General features: G+C 46.7%; 2 protein-coding genes across 3 annotated transcripts in view; one reads left to right on the top strand and one right to left on the bottom strand.

Annotated features, from left to right (window-relative positions):
• The window catches only part of cetn4 (centrin 4), a gene marked incomplete at its 3' end in the record, with an annotated part of 17684 nt that extends 356 nt beyond the window's left edge, over positions 1 to 17328 (bottom strand). Inside the window, exons 1-3 of one of the 2 annotated variants that reach the window (XM_080536269.1) lie at positions 17297 to 17328; positions 1201 to 1362; positions 112 to 240 (exon numbers count right to left, since the gene is read on the bottom strand). In XM_080536269.1, the coding sequence (XP_080392395.1) occupies positions 112 to 240; positions 1201 to 1362; positions 17297 to 17299 (294 nt within the window). In that variant the 5' untranslated portion in view covers positions 17300 to 17328. Of the gene's footprint in view, positions 1 to 111; positions 241 to 1200; positions 1363 to 17230; positions 17246 to 17296 lie in introns of those variants that run through there. The other variant, XM_080536268.1, reaches the window with a different exon arrangement.
• bbs12 (Bardet-Biedl syndrome 12) overlaps positions 17298 to 21891 on the top strand; it is a gene marked incomplete at both ends in the record, with an annotated part of 20293 nt that continues 15699 nt past the window's right edge. Inside the window, one exon of the mRNA XM_080536655.1 lies at positions 17298 to 17362. Coding sequence (XP_080392781.1) covers positions 17298 to 17362 — 65 coding nt within the window. The remainder of the gene's footprint in view (positions 17363 to 21891) is intronic.

Genomic DNA, 21891 nt, shown 5'->3' with positions numbered 1-21891 from the left:
ATTGTAGATTGTAGAAATAACAGATGTTATTATTACACACACACACACACACACACACACACACACACACACACCTGGTTCTAAGGCCCTGAGGGGAGAGAGGGGACGTACCATCTTCTGTGTCATCATGCTGAGGAAGTCGTTGAAGTCGATGGTTCCGGAACCTTCTTTGTCGATGTCCGCGATCATCTTCTTGATCTCCTCCTTCTTGGGTTCGAATCCCAGCGCACGCATAGCAACCTGCCCGGCAACCGGTTGTTAGTGTGAATAGGGGTAAAACTGACCCCTAGCGTGGTACATACTCATACTGAATAGTGTAGTATTCTGGTTCCTCTCCTGTAAGTTATATAATCATCATAATAATAATAATAATAACCTTTATTTGTATAGCGCTTTTCCTGCAAACGTTGCAGCTCAACGTGCTCCAATCATTATATAATCTTAATGTAATTATTTAGTCATTTAAAGGCAATATTAAAAAGATGGGTTTTTAGAACATATGTGCTGAGGTTACATCCTTAATGTAAACTGGCAGTGAGACACAATCTGGAGCATAAAATGAGAATGCAGCCTCACCAAATCTCTTCTTTTGTACACGTGGTACACAGAGAAAACCAGCGTCAGAAGACCTGACAGCTCTATTGGGCTGATATGCTAGCAGAAGACCTGAGAGCTCTATTGGGCTGATATGCTAGCAGAAGACCTGAGAGCTCTATTGGGCTGATATGCTAGCAGAAGACCTGAGAGCTCTATTGGGCTGATATGCTAGCAAAAGGTCTTTCAGATATTCTGGTGCTGTGCCAGTGAGAGCTTTATAAACAAGCAGAATGTGTGTATGTGTATTAGCAGAATGTGTACATGTGTTTATGTGTATTAGCAGAATGTGTACGTGTTTATGTGTATTAGCAGAATGTGTACGTGTTTATGTGTATTAGCAGAATGTGTACGTGTTTATGTGTATTAGCAGAATGTGTACATGTGTTTATGTGTATTAGCAGAATGTGTACATGTGTTTATGTGTATTAGCAGAATGTGTATATGTGTGTATGTGTTTACATATGTGTTTATGTGTATCAGCAGAATGTGTATATGTGTATATGTGTGTATGTGTTTACATATGTGTTTATGTGTATCAGCAGAATGTGTATATGTGTATATGTGTGTATGTGTTTACATATGTGTTTATGTGTATCAGCCCACCTTGAGCTCCTTCACGTCTATGGTTCCGGAGCCGTCGGTGTCGAACAGGTCGAAGGCTTCTCTGATCTCCTGCCTCTGCTCCTCCGTCAGGTCCGGCTTGGAGGGGCCTGAGGCCTTCTTCCTCTGGGCAGAGCTGCTGGTCGGCTTCCTGTAGCCAGACGCCTGGGGGGGGGCATGGTGACACGGGTTAGCTCTAATAACTTAGACTGTGTTAACTGAGAGAGAGAGAGAGAGAGAGAAAGAGGGGGGGAGAGAGACAGAAATAGAGAGAGATAGAGAGAGAAAGAGAGAGACAGAGAGGGAGGGAGAGAGGGAGAGAGAGAGACAGAGAGAGAGATAAGAGAACTAGGAATATCTAACTGTGAGTTGAAGCGTTGCCATGATCTGAACATACTGTTGTGATCCATAGAGGAAATGTCTAATAAACTTTGGATCATCATGAAATTGTGCATCTAAATCAATGAATGGTCAATCAATACAGCTAATACAGCCATGTCAGCGAACCATACACACTGTGGTGACCCGCATGCAGCCCCGGGTATACCTGGCCTTCAGCACCCTGGACAGCGGCCGCATAGACTAAGGGGCAGCGTAATTAACGGAGTCTACGCCCAACACACCCGGCTGGTGCACATCACTCCATCAGGTCGAGGGCTCGTTTCGGCAATGCGGAGAACCTGCGACGCGAACAGGTGGAGGAATGAAAAGCAGAGGCGGAGGCATCAGAAAGAGAGCGAGAGGCTACGCGACCACACGCGTAGGGGTGAGGGCCGTGGTACGGCGGAAAATATCAATGCCTGGTGGAATTAATTGTGTGTCTTGTTCCCCACAGTGAAGAGAGAGCCGGGAGTAGGGAGAGCGCGAGCCCGCCTGCCGATAGCGGAGCGACCAGCCCCTCTGCCCAAATACCCCCCGGAGCTCGGAGACGGGACACCGGAGTGTCCCCCCGAGAGGAATTAAGTCACCCTTTTGCCCTCCCCTAGAGGCACCTTAAGTTACACCGTTAGCAGCCCGGAGGCGAGTTTTAGTTGGACCTTTTTGCTTTCTCCGTAACTCTTCTTTTTTTAAAATAAATGCGTCCAGTGGGCGGTTTTAAACTTTAGCGCGGTGTTGTCTCCTGTCTGGGTGGTGTGTTTACCGGGTCTACGTGGTGGTCACCACATATGGTGGTTGAACGCGGGCAGTCCGAACCACTACTAGAACACACCCAGGCTAGGGACGACACAGCCAGCCGGGACCATGACAGACCCCCTGACCATCATGATGGACACCCAGATGCAGCAGGCGAGGGGGATGACCGCGCTACAGGATCTGGTGGCACGGCTGTCGACCCACGTGATACAGGGCGGCCCAGAGTCGGCACCCACCCGATGGCTAACTAAACTCGGACCTAACGACGACATCGCAGCCTACCTGGACCTGTTCGAGCGCACCGCCCAGAGCCAGGGCTGGCCAGCGGACCGGTGGGCATACATCATCGCGCCCATCCTCACGGGGCCAGCCCAGCGCACGTGCCACGACCTGGAGGGCGCGGAGATCGGGGAGTACGCCACCTTGAAACACGCCATCCTCTCCCAGTACGGATACAGCCTGGCCGCCCGGGCCCAACGGGTCCACACGTGGAAATACGAGGTGAACGAACCGGTCCGGTCCCAGGTATCTCAGCTCGGCCGCCTGATCCGAAGCTGGCTCCAGGCAGGGGATGGACCGCCGCCACAGGAGAGGGTACTCATAGACCGGTGCATCCGCGCCCTACCGACAGAGACGAAGCGGTGGGCGTCTCAGAACCACCCCGAGACTGTCAAGGACCTAATAACCCTACTAGAGAGCCACCAGGTGACCCGACAGATGATGGGAGTGCCCGACACCAGAACTCACAGTAGTGAGACCCGAACGGAGAGCCGAGGTCCCATCCTAAACTACCGCCTGCAGACCAACCCCCGCTTCTCGAGACGAGGACCTCGCTCCCCGACCCGGGGCGATAACAGCCGATGTTTTAGCTGTGGTAAAACTGGCCATTGGGCGCAGCAGTGCCCCGGCGAGGACGTCCCCATGCCCTCCGCCAGCACCGGCGAAGGAAACAGGGCCGCCTGCCTCCTGACGACGTGCTGGTCCCATCAGGATATTAAGACCCCAAACCTCCCTGTGCGCATTGGAGACTGCGACACCTCAGCCCTCATCGACTCGGGCAGCGTAATTACCCTGGTGCGCCACGAGATGGCCCAGGGGGAGTCGAGTGGAGAGGTGGATGTGGCCTGCGTGCACGGGGACACGAAACGCTACCCCACCAGCCGCGGCTACCAGCGCGGAGACGGTGACCGCATCCGAGCGCCCCAACCCCGGAGACAGCGGAGCGGCCTCCTCCCCCCTCACCGAGTTCTCTGAGTTCCCCGGACCCGACGAGATCCCGGAGGGACGACCGGGCCAGTTCGCGACAGCCCAAGTGGAGGATGACACCCTCAAACACGCCTGGGGACAGGCACGCCGCTATGACGATCCGAGCCACCCACACTTTGTCACACAGGGAGGATTACTATACCGGGTAGTCGAGAGGGAGGGGAGGATAACCGATCAATTGTTAGTACCGAGGTCCTATGTTAGTAAAATATTGTACATGGCACACTCGCATCTACTAGGGGCACACCTGGGGATGGCTAAGACGAGGGAGAGGGTCCTCGCACGGTTTTACTGGCCGGGTATCCGACAGTCGGTGACCGAATACTGTCTCGCCTGTCCCGAGTGCCAGAGAAACGCGCCGAGACCCACAGTACGGAACCCCCTAATCCCCCTCCCTATCATTGATGTACCGTTTGAACGACTGGCCCTACACATTGTGGGGCCGTTGCCCGAAGACTAGCCGGGGGCATAGATATATTCTAGCAGTGTTTCCTCTATATGCATTTATTGGTGGCGGGCCGCCACGAATGAATTTCCTCCGCCACAAATTGATTCAGTCCACAAAAAAAATAAAAAAAATAAAAATCCACCTCTGAACATTTTTGCTGATTAAAATATATCTGATCCTAGATCAGCGCTATAATGGATGTTGACTATAAGTGCACCTAAATCCACGCCCATCTCTCTCTAACCGCTGATCCAAAATCAGATTAATGACATTAAACATTCAGTTGACGACGTGACACAAGGGCTACTCCTGATTGGTCTAAATGTGAACCGGCATGAGAACCGTGCAGACTCAACCATCCCTGCTGAAAAACTGTCGCAAATTGAAGAACTCGCGCAAGTTGGAAACACTGGGAAACTTTCGCCAAGTTGGACGTACTTTTCCTGTTGTGTTTGAGACGGAGCCAAGACTGCTCGTTTGGAAGGACATTGGATCCGTGAGTAACGTAAACCTTCAGAGCTGATGGATGGAAACCGGTATCACAAGTTTATATTCTGTATATTTTTTATATATTTTTGCCATCCTACCTCTAGCTTTGGTTGAAATGAGGTCGTTGTTTTGAGCGCGCGTGCGCGTTTCATGCGCATGCGCGTTTAATGCGCGTGCACGCGAAAATAGGATAGGGCTCTCCGCCACCAATGTAAAAATTCCTGGAGGAAACACTGATCTAGTAATGGTGGACTATGCTACACGCTACCCCGAAGCCCTACCCCTGAGAGCCGCTACATCCAAGGCGGTGGCCCGGGAACTATTTACTCTTTTTAGCCGGGTGGGCATAGCGAGGGAAATTTTAACCGACCAGGGCTCGTGTTTTATGTCCCGTGTGTTTAAAAGTCTGCTCAGCCTCCTCCAGGTCCAACAGCTGCGTACGTCGGTGTACCACCCTCAGACGGACGGCCTGGTCGAACGGTTTAATAAAACATTAAAGCAGATGCTAAAAAAAAAACATGCAGGCCGATGGGAAGAATTGGGACCAGCTGCTACCCCATGTGCTGTTCGCCATCCGCGAAGTGCCCCAAGCCTCCACCGGGTTCTCCCCCTTCGAGCTCCTGTATGGCCGGCGACCGAGGGGGCTCCTGGACATCGCGAGGGAGACCTGGGAGAGCCAAGCCTCCCCGCACCGGACGGTCATCGAGCATGTGGAGCAGATGGAAGAGAGGATGAGGCGAGTATGGCCGGTGGTACGGGAACATATGCAGCGAACTCAACAGGCCCAGGCCCGCGTTTACAACAGGGGAGCGCAGGTGAGAGAGTTTCAGCCGGGGGAGTGGGTCCTCGTACTGGTCCCCACGTCCGAATGCAAATTTTTGGCCAAGTGGCAGGGGCCATATGAAATAGTCGGAAGGGTGGGGGTGGTCAATTACCGGGTCAGACAGCCGGGGCGGCGCAAACTGACCCAAATATACCACATAAATTTGTAAAAAAAATGGCAAAGTCTAACCCCTCTCCAGGCACCGGCCCTCCTGGCGCGGACCACCCAGCCCGAAATACCCCAAGTACCCACGGGGGACCAGCTGAGCCCGAACCAGACTCAGGGGCTCCATGAGATCATACTGCAGCACCGGGACGTATTCTCCGAGACGCCGGGACGGACTACGATGGCTCGACATGACATCCGGACCAAGCCGGGAGCCCCGGTCCGAATCCGGCCCTATCGCATCCCAGAGGCCCGCCGGGCGGTGGTCCGAGAGGAGGTCGACAGAATGCTGCGGCTCGGAGTCATTGAGCCATCGCACAGCGCATGGTCCAGCCCGGTGGTGCTGGTATCGAAGCCGGATGGGACGTACCGCTTCTGTAACGACTTTCGGGGACTGAATGCAGTGTCGGAGTTTGACACGTATCCCATGCCCCGGGTGGATGAGCTCATTGAGAGGCTGGGCCCCGCCCGGTTCATATCCACCCTTGACCTGACTAAGGGCTATTGGCAGGTGCCACTCACCGCGAGAGAAAACAGCGTTCGCCACCCCCGACGGATTATATCACTATACGGTGCTCCCGTTCGGAGTGCACGGCGCGCCGGCCACATTCCAGCGGATGATGGACCGCGTCCTGAGACCCCACCAGGACTACGCAGCGGCTTACCTGGATGACATTATAATATCCAGCGCGTCCTGGGACCTACACCTCCGGCAGCTGCGAGCCGTCCTAGGGGCTCTGAGGGACGCGGGGCTCACCGCCAACCCGAACAAGTGTCATCTCGGGATGGAGGAGGCCTCCTACCTGGGATATCGGGTTGGGCGGGGCAGCGTTCAACCCCAGGAGCCCAAGGTGGAGGCCATTCGAAACTGGCCCCGTCCCCGCACCAAACGACAGGTAAAGGCATTCCTAGGAATGGTGGGCTACTACCAGCGATTCGTCCCGCGGTTCGCAGCCCTAGCCAGCCCACTACACGAGCTGACCAGAAAGGCGCTCCCCGACCGGGTAATATGGAACGCAGAGGCGGAGGAGGTGTTTGAAAACCTCAGGCAAGCCCTATGTTCTAGCCCTGTCCTAATAACCCCTGATTTCTCCCTACCTTTTTTAGTCCACACCGACGCCTCGGAAGGGGGTCTCGGAGCGGTGCTGTCGCAGGCCTGGGGGAGTGAGGAACACCCGGTAATGTATATCAGCCGTAAACTCCTACCCCACGAGAGGGCCTACTCGACGCTGGAGAAGGAGGCCCCATCAAATGGGCGGTGGACAAGCTACGCTACTACCTCCTGGGGAGGTCCTTCACCCTGGTGACAGACCACGCGCCGCTGAAGTGGATGGCGACGGCGAAGGACAATAACACCAGGGTAACACGGTGCCCAAATACCCCCCGGAGCTCGGAGACGGGACACCGGAGTGTCCCCCCGAGAGGCACCTTAAGTTCCACCGTTAGCCGCCCGGAGGCGAGTTTTAGTTGGACCTTTTTGCTTTCTCCGCAACTATTCTTTTTTTCCTAAATAAATGCGTCCAGTGGGCGGTTTTGAAACTTTAGCGCTGTCTCCTGTCTGGGTGGTGTGTTTACCGGGTCTACGTGGTGGTCACCACAACACATATACACTCACATAATAATAATAATAATAATAATAATAATAATAATAATAATAATAATAATAATAATACATTAGACTTATATAGAGCTTTTCTAGAGACTCAAAGACGCTTTACAAACTGAAAAGATTGAGTATTAATAATAAAAAGAAACAAGAAATAAATAGAGAAAGAAAGTATAGGGGCCTAATTAGCACCACCAGGGCTAACCTAAACCGTGGCATCCGGGAGGCCAAGGCAGACCACAGAGAGAAGATTGAGGAATGCTTCCTGAGCAACGACTCCAGGCGGGTGTGGCAGGGGGTTCAGCACATGACAAACTTCAGAGCCAACAGGCTCACAGCCGCGGAGGACGACCCCCTGCTGGCGGAAAAGCTGAACTCCTTCTACGCCCGGTTCGACGAGGGGCGAACGGAGGTAACCACAACACAAACACCACTCTCTCCAGCTCTCAGCAGCCTCACCCTCACAGAGCATGAAGTGAGACGCGTGCTGAAGGCGGTGGACCCCAGAAAAGCCTCAGGGCCGGATGGCGTCCTGGGACGGGTGCTGAGGGACTGCGCCGACCAGCTGGCCGGGGTGTTCACCAACATCTTCAACCACTCCCTGTCCCAGGCCACCATCCCACCCTGCCTGAAAACCTCAACTATCATCCCAGTCCCGAAGAAAAGCACGGTGAGCTGCCTAAACGACTACCGCCCGGTGGCACTCACACCAATCATCATGAAGTGCTTCGAGAAACTGGTCCGGGCCCACATAGTCACACGCCTCCCGCCCAACCTGGATCCATACCAGTTCGCCTACAGAGCCCACAGGTCCACAGAGGACGCCATCACGACGACTCTCCACTCCACTCTATCCCACCTGGAGAGGGGGAAAAGCTACGCGAGACTGCTCTTTGTGGACTTCAGCTCTGCCTTCAACACCATCCTTCCAGACAGGCTAGTGACCAAACTACTAGACCTGGGACTATCACACTCCATCTGTGCATGGATCAAGGACTTCTTGTCTGACCGCCCCCAGAGGGTGCGGGTGGGCTCCCACACCTCCACAGCCCTCAGACTCAGCACTGGGTCCCCCCAGGGCTGCGTGCTAAGCCCCATCCTCTACAACAGGCCTATTCAATTAGCGGCCCGGGGGCCGCATGCGGCCCAGACGTGACCCCCGATTGGCCCAGCCATAAAAGCAGAGAAAAACGTATTTCGCAAGTGTTCAGAAATTCATGCAGAAATGTCTACTATAGTAGCCTACAGAACGTGAATATAACACTCTAAACAAACTAAGCGGGGAGCTTAAAATAACAATGGACAACGTGATGGCTACAATTAATTTTATTCGCTCCACTTCGAGCCTCCAACATTATTATTATTATTAACTTATTCCGCAAGCTGCTGTCAGAAATGTCTGCTGAGCACCACGATCTGCTTTTGCATAACGACGTCAGGTGGCTGTCCAAAGGCAAGGCACTGGAGCGTTTCTGTGATCTCAGAGAGGAGATTACAACTTTCCTCCGCAGCAGCAAGCAAACGAAGGCAGAAACACACTTGAATCGCATACTAGACGACAACTTCATGGCTGATGTCTGCTTTCTGAGCGACATATTCAAACAACACCTGAATGACCTAAATGTGGGGCTACAAGGCAGAGACAAAACTGTGATTTATCTTGTGGAGCAGACGCGCGCGTTTCAAATCAAACTGGACCTTTTCGCGGCCGACTTCTGCACCGGCAGAATGCTGCATTTTCCGACGCTCCGCAAATGCGTCTCATCCCCGGCACACATCACAGATGTGATGACTGATTTCATTGCAAGGTTGAAAGAGAACTTTGCTGGTCGACTGGATGGACTTGCTCTGCCCGCAGAGGTGATGGGCTTTGCCAGAGACCCGTTCACTGCTGCAATAGAAGGGGACTTATCCACCAGAGGAAAGGGAGTGGTGCCTTCCATCGACGAGGGGAAATTCATACTCGAACTTGTTGACATGCAGTCATCCGTAACCATGGCACAGGAGCTTCGCACTAATTGACCTGCGAAGTTTTGGAGTGATGTCAACGTGCACCAGTTCCCTAACGTTAAGAAAGTAGCAATCCATGTGCTCAGTATGTTTGGATCAACATACACCTGTGAATCAAGCTTTTCACACATGAACACAATAAAAAGCAGCTCTCGTTTTTCCCTGACTGACAGTACTCTTCACCAATGCCTTCGGATTGCATTGACATCTTATGAGCCAAATGTCACTGCTCTTGTTCAGAATAAAACATGTCACTTCTCACACTAAGAAAGTCAGCAGGGTAAGATTAGATTAGATTAGATTCAATTTGATTGTTTAACTGTAATTGTAACTTGTTAAATTGTGCACTCAAGGCTTTGATGGTTATTTTCATTCAGTTAAAAGCACTTTGTGATGTGCCTGGGTCAGCTATGACCAACATTTATATTTTACAAAAGGATTTTTTTTTATTGGTATACTACTGTACACTTTTTTAATGCACTTTGAGATGACTTTTGACGTGCCTGTGTCAGATGTTACCTAATTTAAAAGGAAAACTATAAATAAACTGCTTGTATTTCATTAGGCCTACATTCATTTGTGTTGGTTTGAAATGTGTCATTACCTGGTGCCTAGGCTACTGGTCGCTAAAAATGTCTGGCCCAGCAACATTTCTTGGTTTTCAAATCTGGCCCAACTGAATTTGTAATTGAATACCCCTGCTCTACAACCTCTACACCTACGACTTCACCCCCGTCCACCCCAGCAACTCCATCGTAAAGTTTGCGACACCACCGTGGTGGGCTGCATCTCGGGGGGGGGACGAGGCGGCGTACAGGGATGAGGTGGAGCAGCTGGGCAAGCTGTGCAAGGTTAACAACCTGCTGCTGAACCAGTCAAAGACCCAGGAAATCATCGTGGACTTCAGGAGGAAAAAATCTGAGGTCCAGCCCCTGCTCGTTGATGGAGGGAGCGTGGAGAGAGTCTCAACCCTCCGATTCCTGGGGGTGCACATACAGGATAACCTGTCCTGGAAGACCAACACAGCAGCCATCATCAAGAAGGCACAACAGCGGCTCTACTTCCTGAGAGTCCTCAGGAAATACCACCTCAAACAGGAGCTGCTTGTGACCTTCTACCGCTGCACAGTGGAGAGCATCCTCACCTACTGCATCTGCGTGTGGTTCTCCAGCTGCACAGCCGCAGAGAGGAAAGCGCTAAAGAGAGTCGTGAGATCGGCCCAGAAGATCATCGGCGCCCCCCTCCCCTCTCTGGAAGAGCTGTACAACACACGCTGCCTCAGGAAGGCCTCCAAGATCTCCAGAGACCCATCCCACCCTGGGAACGAACACTTTGTTCGGCTGCCCTATGGCAGGCGGTTCAGGACCATGTCCGCAAGGACAAATAGACTGAAGCTCAGCTTCTACCCTAGGGCCATTCTGGCCCTGAACACAGCAAAGACCTAGGTTCTAGGCCCTGGACAATCTAGACAATTTGATGGCAGCTACTAGATTGTAATCAAGTGCAATACTGAAACACAACTGTGAACATTTCAAACCTGCAAACTGCGACACTTTAAATGAATGTGCAATAATACTATGTGCAATATGACAACCCTCATGCACATAAGGTTCAGAGATAGGAAATGTTAGGATATTTATAGCATAGAGTACAGCACAGTGTTTTATTTGTATAGTATAGTAGATAGTGGATATAGCCTTTATTTATGTAAACCAGCTCTTTTCCCTTCTTGTTTTTAGTATTTTTTTCCTAGCACCAGGGGAGCCCCCCCTCCCAAATTTCGTTGTATGGTACCTGTACTATATTAATGACAATAAAGACTATTCATTCATTCATAATGTTTTTATATAACAGATATGCTCCAAAACAATGCAATGTGTCCTCTCACTCCATACAATAGGCTAGGCTACAGTCAGTGCCTCACTCTAACTCACGGGTAGCTTGGTAGGCTACCACTAGCTAGCCTTTAGCTTATCACCTCTGCTCTACCACTGACGTTAGCCAGCTAGCTAAATACACTTGTCATGCAATATTGAATTCATGAATGCGAGCAAACACTCACTGGCTATCGCATTACATTACAGTCATTTAGCTGACGCTTCGCCAGAACTCACAAGTGCATCTCCTTACTAATACAAGTGACTATGAGCATACTCCGGTGCTGAAGGCATAGAATGCGAATAGCTAGCTAAAAATACAATAGGTCATTAAGAGGGAGGATCTATTAGATAAACGAGAAGAACTAACTTAGGCCTACAGCTGTGCCAGTGAAACGAATGATCCTCACTTCAAAACGCAACGTATGGCATGGGTACAGCCAACGTTAAACTCGTATAACTTACCCTGCTGAGGGTAGCTTTTAATGTGACGATTTCGGTCGAGTCGTTTTCTCCGCCTCCGCCATGAATAAAATGTAGCCGCCACGGCGGCTCCGCAAGACAGCGTGGCGTGCGTCAACAGGAAGTAGGTTTGTTATGGAACAAGACCCGACGAATCGATAATGGAATTTGTCGCCAACGAATTTCATTATCGATTTTATCGATTCGTTGTTGCAGCCCTAATACACACACACACACACACACACACACACACACACACACACACACACACACACACATACACACATATATACACCCATACACACATATACACTTATACACACACATACACTGTATATACACATATATATATATACACATCAGTGGAGGCTGGTGACTTCCAGAATTGAGGAGGCCAATTTTTTTCCGCTTGTTCGCTTCACTCGCGATGGAATGTTCCCTGTTCTTCTTATCTGTCTTTGTGCTGGACAAAGGCACACTATTTGGAGTGTAAGCTACAATCAGAAAGTTCTGATTGATGGAATTCATTGTGCAGAGCTTAGCCTATATGCCTGCCTGAAGAAATGACATTGCTGTAAGTCTATGAGCCTGCCTGATAATTAAGTTGAGAAATGACATTTGGATGTAATATAAATGCCCAGTGAACATGTGTAAAAGGCAGGAATTTGATAATTATGTGGTTAAAAAACAATTTAGTTTAGCCTACATTTTTCATTCTTCTTCTTCTACAGCTTCAACATGTAATCATCAATTTAATCAAGTTTAGCATATAAAAAAGATAAGTAACAGTTTCTTTATCAAATGTAGTTTTATTCAATATATTTAATATAAATAAATAAAAATGTTTAATGTTGTGAGGACAGTACTGGTTCCAGCTGGCTTCATCTGCTGAGAAACACAGACATGCAATGGAGTGGTATTACTACTGAGAACTAGTGGTGTAACACTGGTAGAGACATCTGATTAGTTCAACTCACCACTGGTTTAGCTGAGGGGCGGCATACTCTCTCCAGGACTCCATTTGATATGGAAGAATATTACATTGACTTGTAATAAAACGAAATCGACTACATTAAAAATAAAACTGTTCAATAAATCCTAAATGTTGTCTACCTATTCGATGTATAAATCGCGCCAGAATCTCGCCGATTTCCGAGGTCATTTTAAGCAAAAGTATTTGGCCAAATGAGCTATTATTTTCAGGGATAATAGCCATGGGTGTTCTAGACGTGTCCTGTGAAGGACAAGTTGATAGGACACTCGTAGACACTACGGAGTGTTTCTTTGACTGAAGTGACTGGCGAATTCTCAAAATGGCTTCATGTGATTGGACGAACAAAATGTCAATCATTCAGCCCTGGACTCATTTCTAATATTTATCCTGCAGAACAGCACTCATACACGCGTGTGGCGGAAAAAAGGTACTACAACGGAGGAGAGGCCTCCTGTTCCCACCCATTTTCAGTGATGGGCCAATCACATATTGCCATGAAAAAAATTGCATTACATTGACTTCTATGAGAAACCACTTTCCGACAGGAGGCCTGGACTTTTCGACAGGAGGCCTGGCCTCCTTCAATAGAAACGGATAGGGATTCTGGCCTGTAGGTGCTTTACAATTGCAATATTGGGTTTTAGCCATGGAAAATATTTATGAACAAAACGGAAATAATATTAATAAATAATATTAATATAAAACAATTTAAAATGTTTTTTTTGTTAAATAAATAAAAAATAAAAAATAAAAAATATAATTATTGCTTTTTAAAATCTCTCTCTTCTCTCAAATTATTGGGGAGGCCAGGCCTCCTCCACCTCTATGGAGGAGCCTCCACTGATACACACCCATATACACACATACTGTATATATACACACACACACACACATACATACACACACATATACACACTAGGGATGGACGGTTTTTCGGTTATACCGAAAACCGGGGTTTATACAAATAGAAACGGTTTTTTATCAAAACCGTCTGAAACTTTTTAAATTTTAAAAAAATTTTTTAGAAGAATAAAATAGAATAAGAATAAAACTGGAACATGTCACATGTTTGTCGTGTGTGAAAATAACAATGATACAGTCTGAATCTGCTGCGCAATGAGTGAGAGGTTTGGTCAGTTGTGAAGAATAACTGAGGATTAATATCTAATTGGGATTATATTTAAGGGTAACGAATCACTCTATGGGAAAGATAGTTGCCTTCAGTTATTGGTAGATAGGAAAGGTTTTTTACAATTACTCGCTTACATTTAATAAGATCATTTTCGCTGCTCTCTGTAAAGCGCATTGGGTCACTTTTGTGAGAAATGCGCTATAGAAATAAAATGTGATTTGATTTGATATCAATCAATCAATCAAACTTTATTTATGTTCTATAGCACAAATCATGCATTGAATGTAACTCCAAGTGCAGTATTTACTAAACCACAATATAATAAAACAAGAGCTATACGGATCAAGAGTGTTTGTGCACAGCGCCACTGTGTGTGAAGGCGCTACTGAAAGTGATGACAGAACGCATGTCTCAGAAGATACGCGGTCACTTAGTGACGCAAAGGTAGTTCTGTATTTATCTCTATCTGTATTAGTACATTTATTTTGAAAGCTCTATTTTGACAGCTCTACCATGGGCACTTTTATTTTGATGGGGTATTCTTTGTTGATTGACTTACGACAGTTCAGGACGAGTCAGTCTCGCGGCATGTGGTTTTTATGAAAAGCTTTAAGTATGTTCACTGCATAATTCTAAGTCTAATATGTCAGTGATTATTGAGCAGTATTCAAATATTTAAATACATTGAGCAGCAGCTGAAACTTTGTCTAAGAACCAAGATATTGAGAAAGCAGTTCATTCAGAAGAAAAGCAGAAGAAAAGCAAGGTGAGCTGCCTAAACGACTACCGCCCGGTGGCACTCACACCAATCATCATGAAGTGCTTCGAGAAACTAGTCCGGGCCCACATACTCACACGCCTCCCGCCCAACCTGGATCTATACCAGTTCGCCTACAGAGCCCACAGGTCCACAGAGGACGCCATAGCGACGACTCTCCACGCCACTCTATCCCACCTGGAGAGGGGAAATAGCTACGCGAGACTGCTCTTCGTGGACTTCAACTCCGCCTTCAACACCATCCTTCCAGACAGGCTAGTGACCAAACTACTAGACCTGGGTCTATCACACTCTATATGTGCGTGGATCAAGGACTTCCTGACCGACCTCTGTGCGGGTGGGCCCCCACACCTCCACAGCCCTCAGCCTCAGCACTGGGTCACCCCAGGGCTGCGTGCTAAGCCCCATCCTCTACAACCTCTACACCCACGACTTCACCCCCGTCCACCCCAGCAACTACATCGTAAAGTTTGCAGACGACACCACCGTGGTGGGATGTATCTCGGGGGGGGACGAGGCGGCGTACAGGGATGAGGTAGAGCAACTGAGCAAGCTGTGCAAGGTTAACAACCTGCTGCTAAACAAGTCAAAGACCCAGGAATTCATCGTAGACTTCAGGAGGAAAAAGTCCGAGATCCAGCCCCTGCTCATCGACGGAGAGAGCGTGGAGAGAGTCTCAACCCTCCGATTCCTGGGACACAACATGCGGGATGACCTGGCCTGGAAGGACAACACTAAAGGCACCATCAAGAGGGCACAACAGCGGCTATACACCCTGAGATGCCTCAGGAAACAACATAACAAGCAGGAGATACTGGTGGCCTTCTACCACGGCGCAGTGGAGAGCATCCTCACCTTCGGCATCTCCAACTGGTTCCACAGCTGCACAACAGCGGAGAGAAACGAGCTACAGAGAGTCGTGAGAACAGCACAGAAGATCACCGGCGCCCCCCTCCCCTCTCTGGAGGAGCTGTACAACACACGCTGTCTCAGGAGGGCCTCCAAGATCTCCAAGGACCCGACCCACCCTGGGCACGTACACTTTGTCAAGCTGCCCTCGAACAGGAGGTACAGGACCCCGGCCGCTAAGACAAACAGACTGAAGGACTGCTTCTACCACAGGGCCGTCAAGGCCCTGAACACAGAAAAGGCCTAAGTTCTGGGCCCAGGACAGTCCGGACGGATTGTATGGCAGCTAGTGCTGAGGCACAAACATGTACATTTTCAAGCCTGCAAACTGTGACACTTTAAAATAATGTGAAAAAATACTTCTTGTGCAATATGACAACCCTAGTTGACTATCTGTGCAGTATAGTACAGTGGATTGTGTACATAGCCTTTATTGATGTAAACCAGCTCCTTACCTTCTTGTGATTTTATGCATCTATGCTTTTTCTAAAATGTGTTTTCTTTTTCCTTTCCTAACACCAGGGGAGCCACCCCTCCTAAATTTCGTTGTTTGGTACCTGTACTGTAGCAATGACAAATAAAGTCCATTCCATTCCATTCCATTCCATTCCATTCCATTCAATGAAGACGCTGTTCCAAGAGATGATCTTCCGTGCAGGCGTGCACCCTGGATCAGCGGAGCTGGTGTGTTAAGTGTTCATGTGTTTTCTTGTATGGTGTAGCTTACAAAAGTCTGCCTTTCCACTTATATTTGTGAAACTAAGTAGCCTAAATGTGTTGCGACTGTGCTTACGGTGTTTTAATGGTGTTCGACATGAGTCTCTTTTTGCTTTTTTTTGTTGTTTTTTTACATTTTTTTTCCGGTTAACCGGAAAACCCCGGTTTTAGTCTTTGACGGTTTTTCGGTTTCAATAATTGGAAACCGTCCATCTCTAATACACACACACACACACATATACACACACATACACATTTACACATATACACACATATACACACATACACACATATACACATATAGACACATATACACATATACAGTGCCTTGCAAAAGTATTCACCCACCTTGGCTTTTTACCTATTTTATTACATTACAACCTGTAATTTAAACATTTTTTAAATCAGAATGTTATTTGATGAATCTGCACAAAATACTGTTAGTTTTTAAATGAAATGAGAAATATATATATAAAAAATGAATTTAATTCTATTTTTCTATTTTTTAATTCTATTTTCTCCTTTGTTTATTTGTATGTTACCACTCCCCTTGTTTTACTCCCTGAAATAATAATAAAAAATTGATCACAAAAAAAATAAAAAAATAAAAAAATAAATAAAGAACTGAAAATTGGCATGTGCATATGTATTCACCCCCTTTGTTATGAAGCCCCTAAAAACTTGGTGCAACCAATTACCTTCAGAAGTCACATACTTACACACATATACACATATATACACATATACACACATATACACATATACACACACACATATACACACATATATACACATATACACACACATATACACACATATATACACACACATATACACACATATACACACATATACACACACACATATATACACATATACACACATATACACACATATACACATATACACACATATACACACACATATACACACACATATACACACATATATACACACATATATACACACATATACACACATATATACACATATACACACATATACATATACACATACACACATTCACACATTCACATATACACACATTCACACATTCAAACTTGAGCGACGGGTAGCAGAGGCTAACAGGCTAACAGAGGCTAACAGGCTAACAGGCTAACAGAGGCTGGCGCTTGAAGTAAACTACCAAACAATTTGCCTCCAGATAACTAGTTGTTTGAGTTGACTATATTGCAATTGCTTTCAACTGGAGAGTTACATACCATGTCTAATATCAACCCTGGAGAGTTACATACCATGTCTAATATCAACCCTGGAGAGTTACATACCATGTCTAATATCAACCCTGGATCCAACAGCGAACAACAGCAGAAGTCTGCGAGGTGCAACGGCAGGTAAACAACGCTTTTAGCGGTGGATGTGAGTGGCAAGGGCGCTGTCCAATAGAAACCGAGTTTGTGACCAGGAAACGACCAAATTAGCTTGTTATAACCAATCGTAAAGCGTGTGGGGCGGGACAAACGTGGCTTCTGCCGTTCATTAGGTTTTATCCCCCTGTCGCCTAACAACAAGCCTTGTCGCGTAGCAACACGCGGCGAATCTGGCGCCTGCTGTCGGTCTGCGCAGGCGCAGCAGAGCAGAGATATTACTGACGCGAGGAGCTTTCTTCCGGTCCAGAGGCAAGACTGGTCTCGGTTTCTACAATTTTATTTTATTCCTAGTTATTTTGTCTGTGTTTCAATATATTTAGTAATTTTCTTATTAGTTAGTTTTCTAGTTTTTTATTTATTTAATTTCTAGTGTGTTTCTACAGCTCCTCTGGTCTGACGTCATGCGTGTGAGTGTTCAATGCGTTTCTTCCTAAACTCTGCGGTTTGTCACTGCTGTTGGTTAGTTAGTTAGTTAGTTAGCTAGCTAGTTAGTTAGTTAGTTAGTTAGTTAGTTAGTTAGCTAGATAGTTAGTTAGTTAGTTAGTTAGATAGATAGATAGATAGCTATGCCAGCCAGCTTGCCTTGTTTTACAATGCAGAAAAATGCCACTTTATTGTGTTGTACAGTGGCTGAATGACTTGGATGTGTTTGATGTGTATTCATGTATGTTGGCTGACTGGGTATGCAGCTCTCTATCCTCCTGATAACTGGAGCAGGGTCAGGAATAGCCTGTTCGTTGTAAGATAATAGATTAAGATGCGTTATGTAGGCTGTGTGCGTGTGCGTGTGTGTGCGTGTGTGTGTGTGTGTGTGTGTGTGTGTGTGTGTGTGTGTGTGTGTGTGTGCGTGCGTGCGTGCGTGTGTGGGGGACTTGCACGTTGGCTATCAAAGAATACACACACGTCCACCCCTCAGTCAGATTGCTATGACCCCCCCACCACACACCAGTGGAGGCTGGTGACTTCCAGAATTGAGGAGGCCAATTTTTTTCCGCTTGCTCGCTTCACTCGCAATGGAATGTTCCCGTGTTCTTCTTATCTGTCTTTGTGCTGGCCAAAGGCATACTATTTGGAGTGTAAGCTACAATCAGAAAGTTCTGATTGATGGAATTCATTGTGCAGAGCTTAGCCTATGTGCCTGCCTGAAGAAATGACATTGCTGTAAGTCTATGAGCCTGCCTGATAATTAAGTTGAGAAATGACATTTGGATGTAATATAAATGCCCAGTGAACATGTGTCAAAGGCAGGAATTTGATAATTATGTGGTTAAAAAACAATTTTTAGCCTACATTTTTCATTCTTCTTCTTCTACAGCTTCAACATGTAATCATCAATTTAATCACGTTTAGCATATAAAAAAGATACGTAACAGTTTCTTTATCAAATGTAGTTTTATTCAATATAATATAAATATTTATTTGTTTAAATGTTGTGAGGACAGTACTGGTTCCAGCTGGCTTCATCTGCTGAGAAACACAGACATGCAATGGAGTGTTATTACTACTGAGAACTAGTGGTGTAACACTGGTAGAGACATCTGATTAGGTCAACTCACCTCTGGTTTAGCTGAGGGGCGGCATGCTCTCTCCAGGACTCCACTCCACAGGTTTGTCCCAATATTAAAGTTATATCAGCAAGCCAACTTGCTGGATTTCAACTTGCAGGACTTAGATTCATTCTGTTGCTTACCCCTGGCTCGAGTCACGCGACTCATCGTTACCTCTGGAGTTGGTCGGCCAGCAGATCTTATCTTCACTTTTGCAGCATGGTCTAAAGTATGGAATGGCTGGGACAACAAATAGTCGACTAGATTTTCTTTCCCATCCCATGGCCTGCATCTAGGTTGAACTCCATCCTCCTCTCCCACTGGATTCGGACCCATGCCACCACCACAAGCACCTGTTGCATGTACCTCTCTCACATCCATTTTGCCTGACAAAATGTCAATCATTCAGCCCTGGACTCATTTCTAATATTTATCCTGCAGAACAGCACTCATACACGCGTGTGGCGGAAAAAAGGTACTACGACGGAGGAGAGGCCTCCTGTTCCCACCCATTTTCAGTGATGGGCCAATCACATATTGCCATGAAAAAAATTGCATTACATTGACTTCTATGAGAAACCACTTTCCAACAGGAGGCCTGGACTTTTCGACAGGAGGCCTGGCCTCCTTCAATAGAAACGGATAGGGATTCTGGCCTCTAGGTGCTTTACAATTGCAATATTGGGTTTTAGCCATGGAAAATATTTATGAACAAAACGGAAATAATATAAATAAATAATATTAATATAAAACAATTTAAAATGTTTTTTTTGTTAAATAAATAAAAAATAAAAAATATAATTATTGCTTTTTTAAATCTCTCTCTCTTCTCTCAAATTATTGGGGAGGCCAGGCCTCCTCCACCTCTATGGAGGAGCCTCCACTGCCACACACACACACCTCTCTGTGTTCCCCAGGTGTTTACATGAATGTTGATATGCTGATTCGCAACCTGGGGCCTGTTCCACTAAGCGAGATTAACTCTGATCCAGGTTTAAATAAGCTTGCGGTCGGTTCCATCAATGTGGCTCAAATAATTCGCTATCCTTCTGAGTAATTCTGGTCCCGAGCAGACTTACAGGCGTCAAAAAAGGCTCACAGGCGGAAACTACATCCCGAACGACAGTTCCTCAAGTGTCTTTTAGGAAATATTAGTTCCCACTTCACACGAGATAGATAGATAGATAGTTTGACTGTGTGATAGATAGATCATTTGATATTTTGAAAGTGTGATCGATCGATAGATAGATAGTTTGATTGTGTGATAGATAACTTGATATTTTGAAAGTGTGATAGATAGATAGATCGATAGATAAATAAATTAAAAAGTGTAAAAAATAAAATAAAATAGGTATGTTTATCACCTTGCATTGCCTTCATTACAGCGGTGTGGCTGGTGCAGGGGTTAAGGCAGCCAGCTAGAGTTCCGAAGGGACTCGAGACTTGATTTTACTTAACGTTTTGTTTTTTTACATTTAACCGAAGCCTTCATGCAAATCGATTTACAATATATATATATATATATATATATATATATATATATATATATATATATCTGTCTAAGTGAATCATCTATCCATCAGTAATCAGAAGAAAAAAGTATCTATGCCAAATCCAGGGTTCAGTTAGAACAGTGGTTCCCAAACTTTTTCAATCAGGCCCCCCTTGGGTAATTGGAAATATTTTCGAGCCCCCCCTAACCCGGTTCCCACCTAGATTGATATAATTAATTGTATAAAGTTGTAAAAACATTACATTTTCTCTTCTAATAATAACAAGACACATACAGTATATCCAACTATAGTTTTATATTTTATTATGGTTTGAAAAGGAACATAAGTGCTTGGCAAATGATCCTGTGCCACTGAAATATTCAACATATCAACATTAACTAATTTCTACTGCATCACTATTCTTACTCCTCACATTTCTATCACAATTACGATCAATGACTTGTGTGTGCTTGCTTTGCCTTGCAAATCTTCTCAAAGCGGGGTTGTTGTTTTGAGACTGCCACTCTCTCCAGTTCATTCTCAATGTTCAACTTCGACCTGTATTTGCTTTTGATAGCAGCAACAGCAGAAAAGCCTATCTCACACAGGTACGATGTTGCAAAAGGCAGCAGTATTCCCACAGCTTTCTGTCCAATGAGAGGGTAGTCCTTCTCCACTCCAATCCAAAACCCAGCCAAAGTCGTGGATGTGAACTGCAGCCTCATGGTTGACTCTGAAGTCATGTCGATGTACTGTTCCTCTTCCGCAGTGCTGAACATGGCAGGTGGTGGTGCAACAAATGGATCTCTAATCCAGTCGTATTTGGCACTGTCATCCACAGAGAAGTATTTCTGGAAGCTTTGTTTCAGGGCTGAGATGTGCTCTCTCATACATGGAACCACTGTGCTCTGCAGCTCATTGGTCTCGATGAATGCCTTCAGATTCCCAAATGAGTCGATGTCCCCCTGTTCAAGTCTCCTGCCCCACATGTCCAGTTTCCGTGTGAAAGATTGTATCCTGTCTGCCAGATGTGGAAGGTGTGTGTTGTTGCCCTGCAACTGTAGATTCAATTCATTGAGCTTCTCAAACATGTCGCTTAGGTAGGCCAATTTCATGAGGAAGTCTTCATCATTAAACTTGCTGGCAAGTTCGTTCCCTTCCTCCTCCAAGTAGATTCGGATCTCATCTTTCAGCGATAGCACCCTGGACAGCACCTTTCCGCGAGAGAGCCAACGCGACTCGCTGTGAAATAGCACGGCTGTGTGCTCGGAGCCCATCTCCTCGCACAAAGCGGAAAAAATGCGAGCTTTCAGTGGTCTTGTTTTTATGTAATTGACGGTGGTGATAACATGAGACAAAACGTCATTCAACTCTGGACTCAGCTGCTTTGACGCGAGTGCCTCCCTGTGTATTATGCAGTGAGTCCACACTGCTTTCGGTGCAACGCGCTTGA

The sequence above is a fragment of the Nansenia antarctica genome, assembly GCF_963989245.1.
Source record: "Nansenia antarctica genome assembly, chromosome: 7".
Classification (NCBI taxonomy): domain Eukaryota; kingdom Metazoa; phylum Chordata; class Actinopteri; order Argentiniformes; family Microstomatidae; genus Nansenia; species Nansenia antarctica.
Note: the sequence above shows the minus strand (reverse complement) of the source record. Positions and strands in the feature narration are given on the sequence as shown.